General features: G+C 43.1%; 1 protein-coding gene across 1 annotated transcript in view; it reads right to left on the reverse strand.

Moving 5' to 3' along the window:
- Positions 1-17,879, reverse strand: part of DDX31 (DEAD-box helicase 31) — a 50,604-nt gene that overhangs the window by 5,367 nt on the left and 27,358 nt on the right. Inside the window, exons 17-19 of the mRNA XM_082492434.1 lie at positions 17,513-17,594; positions 11,417-11,528; positions 5,705-5,885 (exon numbers count right to left, since the gene is read on the reverse strand). Of these exons, the coding sequence (XP_082348560.1) occupies positions 5,705-5,885; positions 11,417-11,528; positions 17,513-17,594 (375 nt within the window). The remainder of the gene's footprint in view (positions 1-5,704; positions 5,886-11,416; positions 11,529-17,512; positions 17,595-17,879) is intronic.

Here is a 17,879-nt window from a genome sequence, read left to right on the forward strand (position 1 = left end):
AACTCATGGTGTGTCTTTGGAGGAGACAGGAGTAGGCTGTTTCATTTATCAGAAAACATTTCAACATGGATCACACTATCAATCTGCCTGACAGCATCTCCAACAGCTCTTTGAAACTGTGCCAGCAACAGAGCTGGGTTACCTCTGGGCCAAGGCTGCTGCAACACCTGCTTTTTCTACTTATAGTGTTGGATGAACCATCTGCAGCCAACACAACCCTGTTTGGGTTGGGTTTGTGTTGTTGTTTTTTTGCAGAGTGGGGGCAAGAAATTCATCAGCAATCCTACACTGCTCTCGACAAGTCAACAGATGGCCTAGGTACTCTGTTATCAGCCGATGCAAACACGAGCTTGAGAAGATCAAGGAAAATTATTACCCAGTCAGACTGAGCATCAAGCACTGTTCAGTACAGTTGGAGCAGAGCAGTCCTCATGTAGAGAGATGCTGAACGGTAAAGCCCAACTTACACCTACTGAAGTCAACTGTATTTCAGCTACACAGAAATAGACAAAAGCCCATAGCTTCACTTTCGCTACCATTCCTTGGTCTTCATCCTATGGAGAAAGGATGAAAGCACCACTGCGGGGCTGGGAACCTCCCAGGATTCTTGCTTCTGTCAGGCTCTTTCCCAGCCTAAGGACAGAATATATTTCAATTAGAGAGAGCTGATCATTTTTTGGTGCGTACCGAACAGCACAGAGGTTTTCCAGCTCCATGTGCAAGCCCTATTAGCTCGCTCCAAGATGGAGCAAAGGCTCTGTGCTGTGGTTGTGGTGGAACAGGACAGTAATAAAGGGCATTGCTGTATGCAGATAACAATCAGATGGATTTTACAATTATAAAACTTTAATTTCATAACAGGACTTTTTTATAACACCATGATGTAGTAAGCAAGACTCAGCTGTGTCCCTGAACTGCCTTCATGAAGAGTGATGGCAATGTCTCCTTTCACAGCAGCCATGTCTCTTACCCTAATTTTTGGATCCATTTGCATTCCAGTGCATGAATCCATGCCCTTACCTGAACTCCAGTCTGGCTTCCGAAAGCAGACTGCCCAAAACAAGTGAAATTCCTAGTGGGCAGAATTCCAAACTTGCATTTTGACTAATTAAGTGATATTAGGAAAGCTGTAAATGGCACACAAAAACTGGCAGGCAAACTGCTTCTAATGATTAGACAATTGCTGTGCAGAGAGACCCAGCTGCAGCCTTGATTCTCAAGCCCTGTCAATAGAAGCATTAGTCTTTCCAAAATTGTCAATGCCAAGACGTTCAAAAGTGGAATCAAGCATACGAGGTAGGAGAGAAGGTAAAAGGCTCCTAGCTTTCACCCAAAGGAGACTGCTCCCCTAGCTGTACAAAGGAGGACACACAAGGTATATTTCTCAGCGGGAGTCTAATTCTATCTGACCACTAAATGCTGAAGAATGAATTAGTACAATAATCTTGCAGCCAACACCTTAAGGACATGATGATATCCCTATTCAGAGCAATGGCAGTGTAATAATGATGTAAACCAATCCCCTCAAACAGAAGCACTCTGGACATCTTTTCTTGTTCCCATTTTAGTTAAGAGTTGGACTTAAATTCTGAAGCATGAGGGGATTATCACCTTGATTTTTACACTCATTCTTTGCACATGCTGTAGCAACTATGAATATACATATACGTATATGTAAATTCAATCTTTCTGAGCATTTCTGGCATCAAAGACATCCTGTAGCAATGAGTTCCACAGAATCTATTGAACTTAAAGATTTATCTCTTTCTTTGTAATGGCATGAATTCACAAACAAGGCAAATAAAGTTGCAACTTCTCATTACAGCGAAACCCTTTGGGGACATACACCAGTCTTCCAGAGTTCAAAAGGAGAAAACAGACCATCCGTCACCACAGAATCCCATAAAACCCCGCTGATCCAAAATGCAAAAGATTGAGTAGCACAGGGATGCTTGGTGGAATGGCAATAGGTCTTTGGCATCTGCATTGTGAAAGAGTCAAAAGACACGTCTATCTGGCATGTCAGCTACTTCCTCTGCATGCTGCTTCTCTGCAGTGAACGAAAGACAGTTAATCCCTCAACAGAAGAGGGATCGGCTTCCTTGCGTCTACCCTTCAGTAAAAGCAGGAGCCCAGACACTTACTAAGCTGATGTACTGTAACTTAATATACAGTATCTGGTTCATGTGCTCATCTCTTACCTAAATACAGCATTTCAACTTTCAAAAAAAAAAATCACGAGCAATTATTTTCCCATCTTCAGATCAGGTTTTGCAAGAACCACTACAGCTAAGAGGACAGTTTGGTTTACACAGAGAGGTTTAAAAAATACATGAAAGTTTTACATGTGCATTCAGGAGGAGAGGGCTGCTTCCACATTTCAGCACTGAACCATCACACACCTGGCTGCCATGTCTTCCTCTCTCACCTTCCCCAAGCAGGCTCTTTAAGGAGGTGCTAAGCACAGAAGGAGACCTCAAAACAAATGAAAAGTTTTCTTTGTCCTATTAAGGAAACATTTAATGATTGCCTTTACCCCACTTTCAACCTGGACTGCCTGTTCTTTATTCTCCGGGCAGGTGCTGAGAGATGAGGTTTTAGTGGGCAGACTGATTAAAAACAAGTATCGGATGTTTGGAGACAATGTGTAACACGACAACCAACACTCATGGTATCATGTGAGAAATATAATTAAAAAGATTGCTCTGTGACTACACTGTTATAATTTCAAGCCTTGCATTTTACAATTAAAAACCATTTGTCTTCTAAATGGCAGGCTAAATTCTGCTTTCTGCTTTGTCGGTGTGAAATCGAAAGCACTATCTTGAATTTATGCTAGTGGATACTGAATTTAAATCTATGTTCACTTTCTCTATACTGTTCTATAAATACTAATATATCTTCTCTCTCCGTTTTTTTTTTTTTAAAGCACACACAGAGAAAGTTGAACAGAAGCAAGTTTCAGAGGCGAGAACAATTGTTGCATGTCACAACTTCGGCTATTTCTGCAGGGTCTTAACTTTCCAGATGCTCACGGATTTGAAATCTGGAGCTTGAGCCGTGACGAACTTGTGCAAAGTCTGCCCACTTTCCCTGAGCTCCAATTATACGATCCACGTGCAAATGAGCTTTCAAATCACTCTCAGACCATTTGTTCTAACACCTCCACATCCCCCAACCCCACGCGTCCTGTGCATAAACTACCTACTGTATCTTGAGCTTGTCTGTACTATAATAGGATGAAGACTTGGGGAGGAGGAACGCCGTCTAAAAGAGGTGTGTAACAAGAGAAAAAGTAGCTCTAACAGAGTAGCGACATCATAGGAACAGAGAGAGGCATTGTTGCAGGCCAAGTAATCCTGTGACATGCTACTGTCAGTCATAGCTTGACGCCCTGCTGGGCCAGCAAGACATCAAAGCCCACCCCATACCATCTTACATGCTCTTTATCAGCTAATCAGGCTATTCTTCCTGAAATAAAGCTCTGTTAAATCCCCTGCTCACAGGGGCATTCCCATCCTGTTGCCCATCTGCTGGTGAGGGTCAGCTGAAGCAGGAGGCAGATCAGTGGCCCGTCCCTGGTGGCTTCTCAAAGCAGGACAATGCTGTCTCCAACTTTTTATTTTAAAATCCCTTCCCCTTGCTTTTTTTTTTTTTTTCTGAGATATGTACATGTGCAAAAGATGTCACCAGCCCAGGAACAATTATGTGGATTAGTGCTTTAATTGCGCAGCTAAGGTTTGCTAATGGAGTCTGCAGCAACAACTACATGGAAAGAGTCACAACTGGTACTGATAAAAGAAAAAAAGAATTCCCTCCTTTGAATTATTGCAGGGATTTTACAGGCAAGCCAGAAGTTTGTATTCTGCTGTTGGGCTGGGGAAGACAGCAAGTCCTTAACGTCGCAGTCTCAAAAGGGAGGCTTATCTGTCCTGTGGAAGCAACTCCAAGTAGCTAGGATTGGACATACTGAACACCTTCAGCTCCATTTCAAGCAGAGGAGAAGACTTGGGGCTCTGCTCCTCCAGAAGCGTCAGGGAGTCTCAGATTCCTTACACAGGAAAGGAGAACCCAGGTACAGCCCTTTCCACACACCGAAGGGGATAGAGCTGTAACTCTAGGTTTGCTCCCAGGCTTTCCTGGGAGAAATCCCACACAGAAATGCTTTTGCCAGAATTATTTAAATCTACAGGCAGCAGAGCACAGGTTTGCAGAGGGTTTATTCCTACCAAGAGACCTCCCTTTTGATTTGGGCTTGTACTTATATAACTATAGTCAATCATTTAATTAATAACTAAAAAAATACACTGCAGTCCTCCACTTTCCTTCAGGTACTAAGCTAATGTCTTCTTAGGAAGAAGAATAAGTAGTCCAAGCTGCAGCTGACCATTCTGAAAGGATGGACATATCCTCAGATTTGCCATTTCCCATGGCAAATGTGACTGCCACGAAACTGCTGGTGGGACTGCAGGAGAAAGCCTACAAAAGACTGTCTGTCTAGTGTAGAAAGGGTAATAAAAAAGGCCAGATGAGGCCACAGAAGGTCTTTAAAGACAGTAAGACACATACTTTGCTCCTAACACAGTTATAAAATCAAAAAGAGGGTGATGTCAAAAAAGACACAGCAGGAAGATTATAAGATTATTTCTGTGCAGCAGATTGGAACAGGTGCAAGAAAGGAGAGAAGAACTGCTGTTTCTCAAGGCCAGGGAGGAAGAGACTATCGTGTGAGCAAACTTGGCACTCATACAGCCTTGCTCATAATGAACAGAACAGTCAACTTCAAATTTGAGAAGCAAAAATGTTAATTTCTCTGCTATTTCCTTGATGCTTTTATCATCCCATGCCATACACCAACAGCAAGTACTTATGAGCACAGCTGTATCTGTGAGAGCCTTTCCCTAGACAGGAACAAGGACAGAGTTGCTACTGCAGTTGATCCTGAGCCAGGGACCATAGTTCTCTGTAGGACCACGCAACTGGAAGTGGGGATGTAAATGGAAAAAAATCTGGCAGCTTCTACTATGGAGGTGCTGGGCCATGACAACAGGACTGTTGCTGGAGCTCTAGGAACCAAGAGCTGTGCGAGGAAGAGAACCACTCCAATACATGGGAAGTCTCATGCTTTGCTCTGGAACACTGCCTGTACCCTTCCTTATCCTTCAAGGTAGCTCTGGAGTGAAGTCTAAATAAATAAAAATCAGGTTGTTTCTGCTGATAAGACTCATTGGAGCCGGTGCTTTCAAGTGCTTAGAAAATGAAAAAGCTGCAGCAAAACCCAGGCTAACCTATGTCGGTGCACCTCCACACTTGGCAGCTTCCTTCAAAAAAGAGTATCTATCAAGCGAGCTGCTTGTTTGTTTTTGTTTTGTTTTTCTTAAATGGAGTTCCCACTCAAATGTTCAATGAAGTTGGTTTAATAAGTGTAATTTTTAGGCTCTCTAAAGCCATTGGAAAAAGGGTAATGAAACAACAGCTCAGAGAGCAATGCGGCCTAAGCCAATGGCTCAACATGATTTAGCCTCTCAGGAACAATCACACGTGACCTGCCCGTGGCAGGGTGGTTTGACTAGATGATCTTTGAAAGTCCCTTCCAACCCAAACCATTCTATGTTTTCTGGAGGAAGAACAAGAACCTTGAGGAGCAAAGCACACCACAGCTTGTCACGTGGCATTCCTCGGCTCAAAAACACCATTGGCCTACCTTTTTGGTCTTGGTTTGGTTTTCTTCTTTGAGCCAGCAGTTGGAAGAGCAGTCAGGTTCTGAGGAGCATCTCTTAGGCCAAAGCTCTTCGCCACATGACCCAGGTGGAGAGATTTGATGTGGAAGATGTGCTTGAGGTTCCTGGGATATGTGGTATAGGCACAAAGGAAAGACTGCAGTGCTGGGGGGGGGGAAATGAAAGAAAAAAGTGAATTCTGTTTGCTACTGCATTTTTATATATATATACTTAAAGATTCAGCTGTTCCAGCTGAAAGGACATTGGTCTTGTCCTTTGGGACACCTTCCGGTCAGCAGCTGGTAGAAAAGGTTGGTACGTTAAAAATCTGTGAAGGTTGTATAGTCCTAGTACAATCCCGAAAGGAGAAGGTAGGTGGTGGTGAAGTGTTAGGGACTGAAACAAAGCTACATTAAGTTGCATTAGGTTTGCCTCTTGGAAGGATGCCCCTTCTGCCAGAAAGGGTGATGTTTGTAGCACATCTCACAAGAGTCATTGACAAATGGTGGCAGGCAGAGGGAGAGAGGGAATAGAGATACAGGAAAGAAGAGGGGGAAAGAGAAGCGTGGAGGTGGCATAGGAAGACTCCTCTGATATTACAGTCCCAGCAGTCCATGCGTTTTTTTTCACCAGTTACTAGCTAGTCCCTTATAAGTATCTGAGAGCCAGGTGGATTTCCTGATTCATCACCACCCTGAGAACAGAGCTCACTTTCTCAAAAGGGAAAAATAATAGAATTGCATGCAAATTTCCCTTCACATCTTTATATTCCTGTAATGCCCTTCCCTCAGGGCTCATTGCTCTAAAGACGATCATCCACTAATATGAACACTACCACTGCTCCTCCACGTACCCAGAACGTTAACTACACCCAGGCTGTCCTCTCTGCTATGGGGAATAGAGGGACTTTTAGTAAGGAAACTCCACAGCTCAGAAAACGCCTCCCTTCAATCCCCTGCTGCTCCTCTGCTTGCTAAACCTCCCGTGCCTCCCCAGCCCCGACTCCAACCACCACCTACATTTTTCTCCCCTCCCCCTAGCCCCAGACAGCAGCAAGCTCTAAACTCTAACCTCTCCTGCCCTTGCCTGTTGAGCCACCGGACCAGCAAGTTTGCCCACAGCTTATGTCTAATCTCTTGGCAGCAGCCAGAGATTGGAGTTTATGAACAGTAATAAAAATGTCATTTTAGCAGATCAGCTCCTGGAAGGACCCAGGGAATCCATCAAAGCTCTGTTTACTGAGTAAAGCGAACTCCTTTTCCCAATCGATGAGAAGAAAAGATTGAGTTTTTTGTGCCTTCTTCCCAATTTCACAATGCTACTCTTTTAGAGGCATCTGAACATCAAGAGACCTGTATTTTCCCAAAAAGAGAATGCTAAATTCCAAATACCCTGCCTCAGTGTCTCATCTGAAGGCCATGCCTCTGAGGGCTTATAAACCACCTCAAATGCTCTCAAAAACCTTTTTTCATAAAGTTATTGGTCAAATTCATCTGCTATGAGAAGGTGTAACTCTTCAAAAGGAACAATACAAACTTGCTCATGCTGTGAGTTCGGTCCTGTTGGAGCTAATATAGCCGCCTTTCCCGCAGCATTTGAAATGGCTGATACTAAAGATCTGTTATTAAGAAGGCTGAGCTCACCTTCCACAGTTCTTCAGATAGGAAAGGCTGCTGGTACTAACCCCGCAGATCAGAGTTAGAGAATCACAGTGTCAAAGGCCTCCCTCTTCCCAAAGTCCTGACAGACAACTGCCAGATCCAGTCCTGAGTCAGAGCACACAAAACCAGGGAGAGCTGTAAGACTCGAACCCAAAGCTGAACTAACAGCCCCGCTGTAGCAGCTGGTTGAAACCTCAGCTCATGCAACTGTCTTACCTCTAGAGGGGCTCAGAGATGCTAATGTTCATTATAGCACCTGTGAGATTTAAATGAAGACCTTTGTGGGTGAGATTTTAAAAAAGAATCTTTACTATCAGGTCTTTAGACCTCTCAGTGTTGTCAGAGTCACGTCTTCTGGCTTTTCTGTGCAATTATGGTGACCAGATAGTAAAAGCTTTTTTTAAGTTGAAATTCTTTTATAAATTTGTGATCAAAGAGATAAGAGTTTTAACAAAAACAACTCAAGACGACTGGTAACAGTGTTGGTCAGGCCATAATTCATGTAAAGGGTACCTCATCTTAATGCCACAGGAGCAAGCTGCCTGAGCTGTTACAGTTTTTGCCACACCAACGTGAGTCTAAGGCAACGTATACTGGCCCGGGGTGAGGATTCAGACTTGCACTCAGGTAAGAGTGGGGACTTAGATTGGACCTTTTCACTTGTGTATCCCCACTTTTCTATAGGAAATGTAAGCATGGAAAGTCAAAGGAAAAAAAAAAAAGAGCGCTATGTATGACGGAGCTTAGATAGGTTGGTTTGTTGTTTTTTTAAACAGGTGACAAGAGGGTAATGAGATATGAAAGTGAGACAGGTGACATAACCTGCTCACCATGCTCTCAGCTGGCAGCCAGTTCCCAGCACTTGCCCCTGAGCTCAACCTCAGCTGCACGGCTGCATAAACCAGTGGAGGCACGTTGCCAGCGTACAGAGCATGTGGGAACAGGAAGGAAGAACACACCAAAACCGCCACAGATCGAAGCATCATGCCACAGCAGCGAGCTCCTGTAACTCTGCTGCCCCTCTCGACACACGGGTGCTGAGGACAGAAAGGATGATGCAAAATGCGCAACTATTGGCTATAAGAGGGGATAGATTTAGGTTAGACATTAGGAAGAAATTCTTTACTGTGAGGGCGGTGAGCCCCTGGCGCAGGTTGCCCAGAGAAGCTGTGGCTGCCCCATCCCTGGAGGTGTTCAAGACCAGGTTGGACGGGGCTTGGAGCAACCTGGGCTGGTGGGAGGTGTCCCTGCCCAGAGCAGGGGGGGTGGAACTAGATGATCTTCAAGGTCCCTTCCAACCCAAACCATTCTATGATTCTATGATAAAATGGTGAAACGCAGAGAAGAAAAGCAGGGTTTGCTTCCTTATGCTTTCTGTAACCCCAGTGGCATGAAGGATCAGAGTCTCCTGAGCAATACCTGTCCCTACAGCTCCAAAACAGAGTACCTATCACCATATAATCCTTTGGACGAGAGTCCTCCATTTCCCAGAAGGGGCTCTACACTTCAAGAGATTGGTCCTTCAGGTAGCAGGGTCCAGCTGTACCCCTCCTCCCACTCATCTCACCGCTGATCTGTCAATCAAGTTTGAAGGGCAGCACCTTCACCGAACCATTTGATTTGAGTTTGGAAAACAGCGGACCAAGAGGCAGAAGGGGTGAGTGGGCAGGGAGCCACTCGCCTTTTGAAAGTGGGCTGCAGTCAAAACACTGCTTATTAACATTGACTAGGTCAGAAAATGGGGAAAAAGAGAAAAAGAGAGAGAAACAAATGCATCTCTGGCACAGTTTCCAATTGATTGTCTGCCATGAAAGCAAAAGCCAGCTGCCATGTTAATTATTCATGACGCCTGGCGCAGAGGGGAGGAAGAGGAGGCTTATGGAAGCCACTCAGCAGTGGAAAATTTGCATATGTAGATAGCAGAGTAGGAAAAAGAGGTGGAGTGCTCCTCTACAAGATAAACGGGAAGCACAACATTTCAGCATTTCCTGATATATTTTCTGTACTACTTGTCTGTGGCTGAAAAAGTTATTAGTGCTGAGGTCAGCAACAAGTGTGGGTAGTGTGTGTGTGCACAGTGACATACGCTGTAAAGAGAGAGACCACAGAGGAAATGACTGGACAGAAATGTCACAGTCATTTCAGGTTAGAAGTTCGCGTGGGGTATAAGGAATCCCGGGGGAGCAACAAGAAGCTCATCCATGCAGAATCAAGCATTTGATCATATTAGTCACATGCTTTGAGACTGTGGACTTAAAAGAGCAGCTATAAAAGTAATTACACCCATCGAGTAGCACAAAACACCTGAAAATGGGTGCAAGCAAGCCACTTGTGTAGCAAGCCTAACACCTTCACTATAGGAGAAAGGTATTTTGAAACCCTGAGGAAAAGAAAAAATCAGCACTGCAAGTGTCAGAAGTGGGGGTGAGAACCAGTACAGTGACATGTAGTGGTGGGGAGTAAAGCAAAGAGTGAAATGGTAGGATTTCAAATACCTTGCTCATCAATATGGCCATGCTTCATTAAAAGCATGCAGAATAACTTGGGGTAAGCAGGTAGTTATAGTACAAGCTCTGGGCGTTCTGCTATGCCATCACCTAAAAGTTAGTACAGCATTCAGAAAAAAACAGCACCTCTCACCTCTTTAACAATCACTTCTCATGATTCCAAACAATTTTAATGCTGAACTTAACTTCCATCTTGAGAACAGCCGTCCCTTATCCATTTTTTATGATGACATTGTACAGCTCAAAGGCCAATTTCTCCATTTGGTTTTGGGCCCCTTAGTTTGTGATTTATGTAGTTTAGTACATATGGTACACCTGTACCACACTGGTATACACATGCATACAGCAGGTATATATAACGGTAAACAGAAATAATGTAGACCATTAAAATTCATCTCAAGACCCCTCTCATCCAAACCTAACTGGAAACACTGCAGAACTGAAACTAACAGGACTTCTATGCAGGCTTAGACAGCAGGACTTGACTCAGATCAAAGTGACAAATGAGGTGAAAAAGCAAATGATCAGGAAGGGACATGTGGGAAGAGAAGATTCAAAAAAGGGGAAAGGCTCTAGTCCTATATATTGTCAGCAAGAGTGATTTAATCCCTTGCATAAAGAGTTTGCATTTTTTGGACTTCTCTCAATATTTAGTAACCAAATTCCAAGTAATTGTGAAGGACCTTTGAGGCCTGACTTCCTGCATTGCCCTTACAACAGCTCTTCAGTTTTCAGGCGCACACAGATCAGCCTTACTGGACAACAGAACAGTACGTAGAGGAGGGGCGCCTACACTGCATCACCTTTTTGGCTCCTCTCAGGAGACTGCTTAGTGTTTACTTTTCTACCACATCCCTGGCATGTTTTTCATCTTTCCCCCAAACCCATCTTCCTTTGGATTTTCCAAACTGAGAAGAAGGGAAGAGTTTCTTGTACTGCTCAGTGACAACTGCTGAGCATCCTGCTCGGCAAAGATGGGAAATCAAATCCCAGATTTGCACCTAGCTACGCTTATTATTAAATCCATCCAAGTTTTTCTTCTTCCTGCCTTTTTGAGTAGTTGCTCTCTCTCTCATTTTTCTCCCACCCCACACAACAACCTCCAGTCTAAGATCCCTGCCTGTTAAGAGTTGCTCCCAAGGCATCCTGTCTTACAGGCTTCAAATTCATCCCTGGTGTAAACTGAAAGCATCCAGTGGGTAATGCACCAGGATGTGGTTAAGCAGGTCACCCATGACCTTCCCAGCACAACACACATAATCTATTCGCTCATGCGATTGGGTCAGAGCCCTCAGATGTGAATCCTATCGAAAGCCATGATTAAACCTCATTTGCACGTAATATGGGAATGCAAGAAATTAACATTTAATATCATCACAAAGCCTTCTGGGCCCATCTCAACCCCCTACAGAGCCCAATGGCCCCAAAATGTTTCTTCCAGACCTTTTCCCTGAAGCTCTCCCCCAGAAGAAAACCTTGGCAGCTTCTATGAATCCTTCTGGAATAAACTGAAAAGAAACGCACTGACCTTTCTTTGCCCACCGGACAGTCCCCTCGCTGGAGTGAACGTAATTTTCAAATTTTGTCTGCAAGACCGTGGCCCGCTCCCGGACTTCCTGAGGATCTGCGCCACAGGATTTCTACAAGGGCGGTGGGAGGATTAGAGGAAAGAGAGAATTTGAGTCAGGAATAATGAAGCAGTTTACAATAGATTTAATAACAGTAAAATCACACAGTAACCACCCAGGGGCCAACAAAGGTAATCCTCTCAATATTACTAGAGAAAAAAAATATAGATAAAGATGTTAAAGTCAAAGCAGCCAGTGAGCGCTGCGTGGTGAGGAGAGCAAATCAGTTTTAATTTTGTGTTTTCTAACATCTATCACGTATCTTTTTCCCTTTCTTCTCCCCTCCTCAGATTCAACAGGCCAGATACCACTGCTTATTTCTGTTGGAGTTATTTGGAATAGCCCCCCCCAGACTCTGCACTAACAGTTTTAGGCTGATGTTGCAGGCTTCCCTCGTGCAGTTCACCAAAACACCTGGTCTGTTCCAGGCACTTATGGGGCAGGAGATTTACATTCAGCCCCAACTCCAGAGAACGGTCCAAATTCAGTACCTGTGAACAAGGCCAACTAAATGAGCTTCTCACTATTGATGCCTACACGAAGTTTTCTCACTGTCAACAAGTCATACTTAACTGCGACTGCCATCACGTGTTTCCTCCAGAATAAGACAAGTCCCTTCCATCAAAGACATGGCAGAGGAAACTTCTTTAGACCAAAGGGCAACTTTGCATGTGTTCAAGCTTTCCCAGGATCAGACTGCAGGATGCAGTTCAGGAAATGGAAAGCAAACATTCCTGGGAGCAAGCTGTTGCTGGGAGGAGAAAAGAGGCTGTCCGTCTCTCTAAAGTACCCAGGCAGAGAAAGGAAACGTGGACCAGAAAACAAGAGAATTGTTGACGGAAAGTTGACAGCAAAGTGCAAAGCCAAGCATCCATGGATGTGAACCTCTCCCAAGAAAGGACCAGAGTTCTCAAAAGCTATTTAGACAGGAACCAGCGTCCAAGTCTAAGAGTGCCAGATCAAGGCAGTAACTTGATCTGGTCAACTCCCTCATCTGACTAGGGCTGACTGCAAACAAACATCCAGCTCCCACAACTCTGTACCAGGCCTGTGCCAAGGCAACAATCCTGTTGTTCCTCCCTGGTAGATCTGCATGCTAATGCTGCACGGCCCTCCTTCTCCCGCAGCTGCGAGCATCACCTCTGCACTGCTGCCAGTCCAGGGGAGCCATACCTCACTGACACTGCAAACCCCGGCCATCGTGGAAACCAGGCAATGCTTCTGGCACCTTACACAAAATGTTTTGCTGACCCAAATCTGCCACTCCACAGCCTAATGGTGAATCTGCGCAGCAAAAGATGTGGAATGCAATCCAAAATCCCTGCACAGTGCCCTCTTTTGAACTCCGGATCCCACAGCTTCCAGCCACTGGATTATTCTTCAGCAAAGCAGATATTGGGACGAGAATTCCTGCACACTCACCACCTGGACTGACTGCCCATCTGCATCTCCAGCAAAGACAACAGTGAGTACTTTAAGGCTGCATGGTGAAGAGTCTCCCAGATTTCTGGTCTCGGCTGTCTGTCTCCCAATCCACTCGAGAAAGACTCACAACACAGCCCGTTTCACAGCCGCCTTTTAGTTTGACTTAACGTGCACCTATTAATCAGCTGAGACAGTCTCCAGTCGAGGGGCCTCTGTAAAGGTTTAATAAACTACAAGTGGAGCTGCCTCCCCGAAGTGGACACTCATCGCTGTGACTAACAAGTTTCCATTGACGTGAAACATAAAACTTTCTCCCCCCGCCCGCTCCTCCTAGCCCCCATCACTTTTCTTTTGTTAAGCCTCCTGGCAGCACAAAGTGTCACCTTCCCAGCGTTTTTAATATGAATGTGAAATTAGTGAGGTTTGCCCTTTCCCCTGGCGGACAGAATCCTCTGTTATTAAAAAGTAAAGCACTTTAATAATGAAAACTTTTTCTCTTTTTCCTGTGTTTTAACTGTTTAAAATTAATGAGAAGGGCATAACGGTTGTCAAAGCGATATTGAAAGCCGGGTAGCCAGGACCGAATAAGCACGAAAATCCCTCCAGAGTGTTAAATAAACAGTGCTTCAGCCCCCTCTGAATCCCTCTGTTGGTTATTGTATACATTCTGTAACAGCACTCAGAATAGATCTGAGCACCGGGGAGGCAGAAAGGTTTCAGAATTCCAATAAAGGCCTCAAATTAAAGACAGCCTGGTGCGAATTCCAGGAGAAAATTAAAGAGACCTCAAGCTTAAGTGACAGGTGACTTGCTTCTGTGTCACAACTGTCAGGGGATTTAGTGATAATATGGCAATATATTACAAAGGACTTTTCTTATTCCCCCCTTTAGGTTTCAAAATGAGGCATCTCTTCTTCCTGGTGCTGGGGGAAAAAAAAAGTAAGACAAAAATGAGGGATAAAAAACTAGGTGCATAATTTCCAAAGTGTGAGGTCAGTCCAAGAGAAATAAATGAAAAAAAGCAAATGGCAGGAAACATAATGTACTCAGAAAACAGCTTCTCCCCTCCTCCCATCTCCACCTTGTCTTTTATCCCCTTCAGCCCCTTGAGACAGATCTCATTTTAAAATTGCCCCCTAATGGGCATGAAAAAAAAAAATCTGTTTGATTTCTGCCTTCCAGAGCAGTTCATCTTAAAAAAAAAAAAAAAATCTAAATTTAAAACTGACTCAGAGCCAAACTGTGAAAATAAAACCTGCACATCATGTGAGTGTCTGGACAGATCAAATAAAACAGTGCTACTGGAAGCGCATTGGAAGCCATCCTGTATGCTCTACTCACACAAACAAGCTTTAATCTTGCTCGTATCCTGGTTTGGATGAACAGGACAATTAATTTGAGACCTTACACATTTCTCCAAGACCCAAAAGATAAAAGCCTACCCCAGAGGTTCGATTGATCTACTCTCCATCTAGATGAATTTGTTACATCTGTTAAGTAAGAAGCATTATTGCCATTATGGAGAAATAGTGGGATAGGAGAACTTTTTCTACCTTGTGTTTGCTTAGAGTAAGGGCCTATTCTGGCAGATCCCTGACCACAAACATAACGACTGTGATCAATAACAATATCCATAAGCTAAAAGAAGAAATAGGCCTTGTTACAATGTTGTTTAACCAGTTCAAGACATGAGGGGGACTCCTCCAACCACCAGCTACACCAGGAAAAGACATTGAGAAGAAAGAAACTTTTGATTATAAAGACTGCAGCTTTTAGGTTTGAGAGGATGGGATAAGCCCTGAAAGCCTCTGATTTCATTAAGAGAATATGTTAATGGGAGAAGGGATTGAAACACAATAAAATCAGACTGAGGTAGAAAAGTTATTTCTTGAAACAGTACCAAAAAAAAAAAAAAAAAAGGAAGGAAGGAAAGAAAAAAGCCAAAAACCCGGGCTGTAACATCTCCTGCTTCCATTATATTTCAAAACAAAATGAAGGATTTTGTTTTAATAACAACTTTTTACTAACCTCCACACACCTTCTCTAGAACTCACCAAGTCCCCCTGCCCCCCTCCATAAAAGTTGAAAGATCAAATTTATTCTCTTTGTAGGCAGGTGAACATTCACACACCCAGACATAGCCACATATATATTTTATACACCTAAATATAAAATATACATTTTACAGGCACTTCAGCTTGCTCCCTGGCTGCACACAGAAGCCCAAAAAATACATGTTCCAACGTGGTACTTATAATGGACTTCAGTTGAGGCAATGAGAACCGAAGAGCTTTATAATGAGGTTCCCGTGTGCACGACTATAATATATACATGACTCAATGCACAGAGAGCTGATAAGCAAAGTGAACACTCGAATAGCAACATCACAAACGGATCAGGTTCAGCTCCTCATAATAAGTCCTCAATCACTCTCTGTCCTATGCAATGTCCCATTGCATTCCCAGCTTATTTATTGTACCACCTATTCAATACTGTAAGTTTGCCGTAAAGAGATTAATCCTCCTGAAAACTTGGAAACGTGCCCCTGCAGTTTCTGAGAACACAGTGCAGACCACTCATAGAGCCTCTGATGGCAATAAAATACAAAGCTAACAAACAGAATGAATCGTTGATTGCATTTACTATATTTTTCAAGTAATTCCTGAAGAAGCCTGTTTGATACTGGCAGAACTACTGTAATTTCATCCCCATTAAATTATATAGTTTTTTTTCCATAAAGAGAAACTGTATTTCTCAGTCTCAGTCCTTTCAGATTCTGAGTCACACAAAAATAGGTTATTCTGTATTTATAAGTCCCTGTAGCAGATTCAGACCATCCTACAGCCAGAGTAGATATATCTGAGTTCCAGTGAAGTCAACAGCAAAATCCCATTCACTTTGATGGCAGAGGGAAGAGAGGAATTCAATCCCACCTTTGACTGCAAGTGAAAGGAACCAGCTCCTTCTGCACATGTACTCACGTCCGGCACTTGGCATGGCAGGGGATGGCAGGCAGCACTGCCGAGCAGAAACCAGAGTGAGAGCTACTTTCAAATATGGTTTGGTTTTTTATTTTTTTTGAAGGAAAGGGACAAAGACAAAAGAGGAGTATTTAGAATATTCTGCGCTTAAATGTGTAGAGTATTTTACAATTTGAAAGCATGGTAGAAATACTCATTTGATCAGTCCTGGTAGCAAACAGGCTTGTTAGCTTTGTATTGTTGTTCCAAAGGCAAGGCTACAAAGGTACCAAGATGTTTAGGTGAGAATTTTGAAAACGTATCAACAATTTTGAACCTTTTCAAGTACTGGGCTCTGACATTCAACAATGTTCAGCAGGCATTTTCTCCTGCCACTTTTCAAAAGCCAAATCACAATTTCCTAGAAAAAACATGTTCTTTTTTGCCGACTTTCCATGAAATAACATTTGTCCTCAAGACCGGAACAGATAACATTCTCTCCCACATCATCAACAAATTTAAAGTGCAATTTCTACATAAATGTGATTGTTGAAAAACTCTCCAAAGGAAACCCAAAGTTAGACCTGCCTATAAGCACATTCGGGAGAAAAGGAAAGTATTTATACACAGAAGAGCTATTTAAAATAATTTCAGCATTAACAAAGCACAATTAGAGTTGTACATATTCGCTGAACAAGTTAAGTGGTCATATCCTAGGCATGTTCCAGACATTTAAAATAGGCATTACAGGATGATTTCAGTGAAAAGCTGCAGTGGTGGGAAAGAGCTTTAAATAGAGCTGTATCTCAGACGAGCCACAGATCTGGCTTTCTGTGAAATATAGGGCATGTAGGAAAACTGAACGTCTTTCAAAAGCATGTTTACCAAGAACACCACAGTTCGTAGCAGTCATTCACAGGAAGCGAGAAGGCTCATACATGATATAACAGAGAGAACGAGCAGGCAAAACAGCAACAAGAGGGGGAAAAAAAAGTATGCTGCATCATGCTTGACGCATTCTTGACTTCCATTCAAAATGAGGGTTCTTGGAGGATTTAATTTGCCAGAATGTGGAAACACCCGAGACATGAATTGTAAATGACTGAATCCTGTGAATTAGCAACTTGAAGGCAGATCCGAAGCTTGCCGAAGTCAAAGAAAAGATGCCTGTCAACCCACTGAGCTTTGTTTTAGGCTCCAAGTAAATACAGATAATAAACCCCCCCATATGTAACACACCACCAAATACATTTTCCTTATTTCTTCAGAGATGTTTTGTGTCATTTGTTATCTCCAACAGTATTTTAGTGCAGAAAAGCCAGGAGAACAGAAACATTGTTGGGGAAAAAATCCAAAACTTTTGAGGCCAGAAACATTTACTGTCTGTTACAAAAATATCTGCTGAAGAGTTCGAAAAGACTGCTTTTTGGAGACAACAGTTTAAAGATTGGACAATTATGATATAAGGCAGTTCTATAATTATTTGCACTGCCTGACATCATGGATATACCAACCCTCATATTTTAAAGATAAAAGCTAAGTGAGGAATACTTATGATGTTTAGCTGGTAAATGAAAATTGGTGTAATTCCAAATCAGCAGAGTAACTCACCTTGCTTCTTGGTCTGTGCAACTTGAATCGATCATCTTTCATCAGGCTAAATAATACCTTCTCCATCTTTATCTCTGAAACACTGAAGTGACAAAGACAAAAAATTACCATTTCTCCTACTTTTCAAATATAGAATGTAGCAAACCACAGGCTGATAACAGATAGCAAAAAGATTGAGATTTACACATTCAACTTAAGAATTTATCCCTGAAATACATGAGGCCTTATCCCAGACATTCACTCAGCAACCCTAAAAGTGCAACTACTGTAAAATCTTGACCCCAGCTAAACTGGTGCTTTCACTGGAACGCAGACACGTTTTACTCACAATCTTGTCACCATTACAAGTCACCACTGCACACCCCAA

The sequence above is a fragment of the Vanellus vanellus genome, assembly GCF_965231255.1.
Source record: "Vanellus vanellus genome assembly, chromosome: 18".
NCBI classification, from domain to species: domain Eukaryota; kingdom Metazoa; phylum Chordata; class Aves; order Charadriiformes; family Charadriidae; genus Vanellus; species Vanellus vanellus.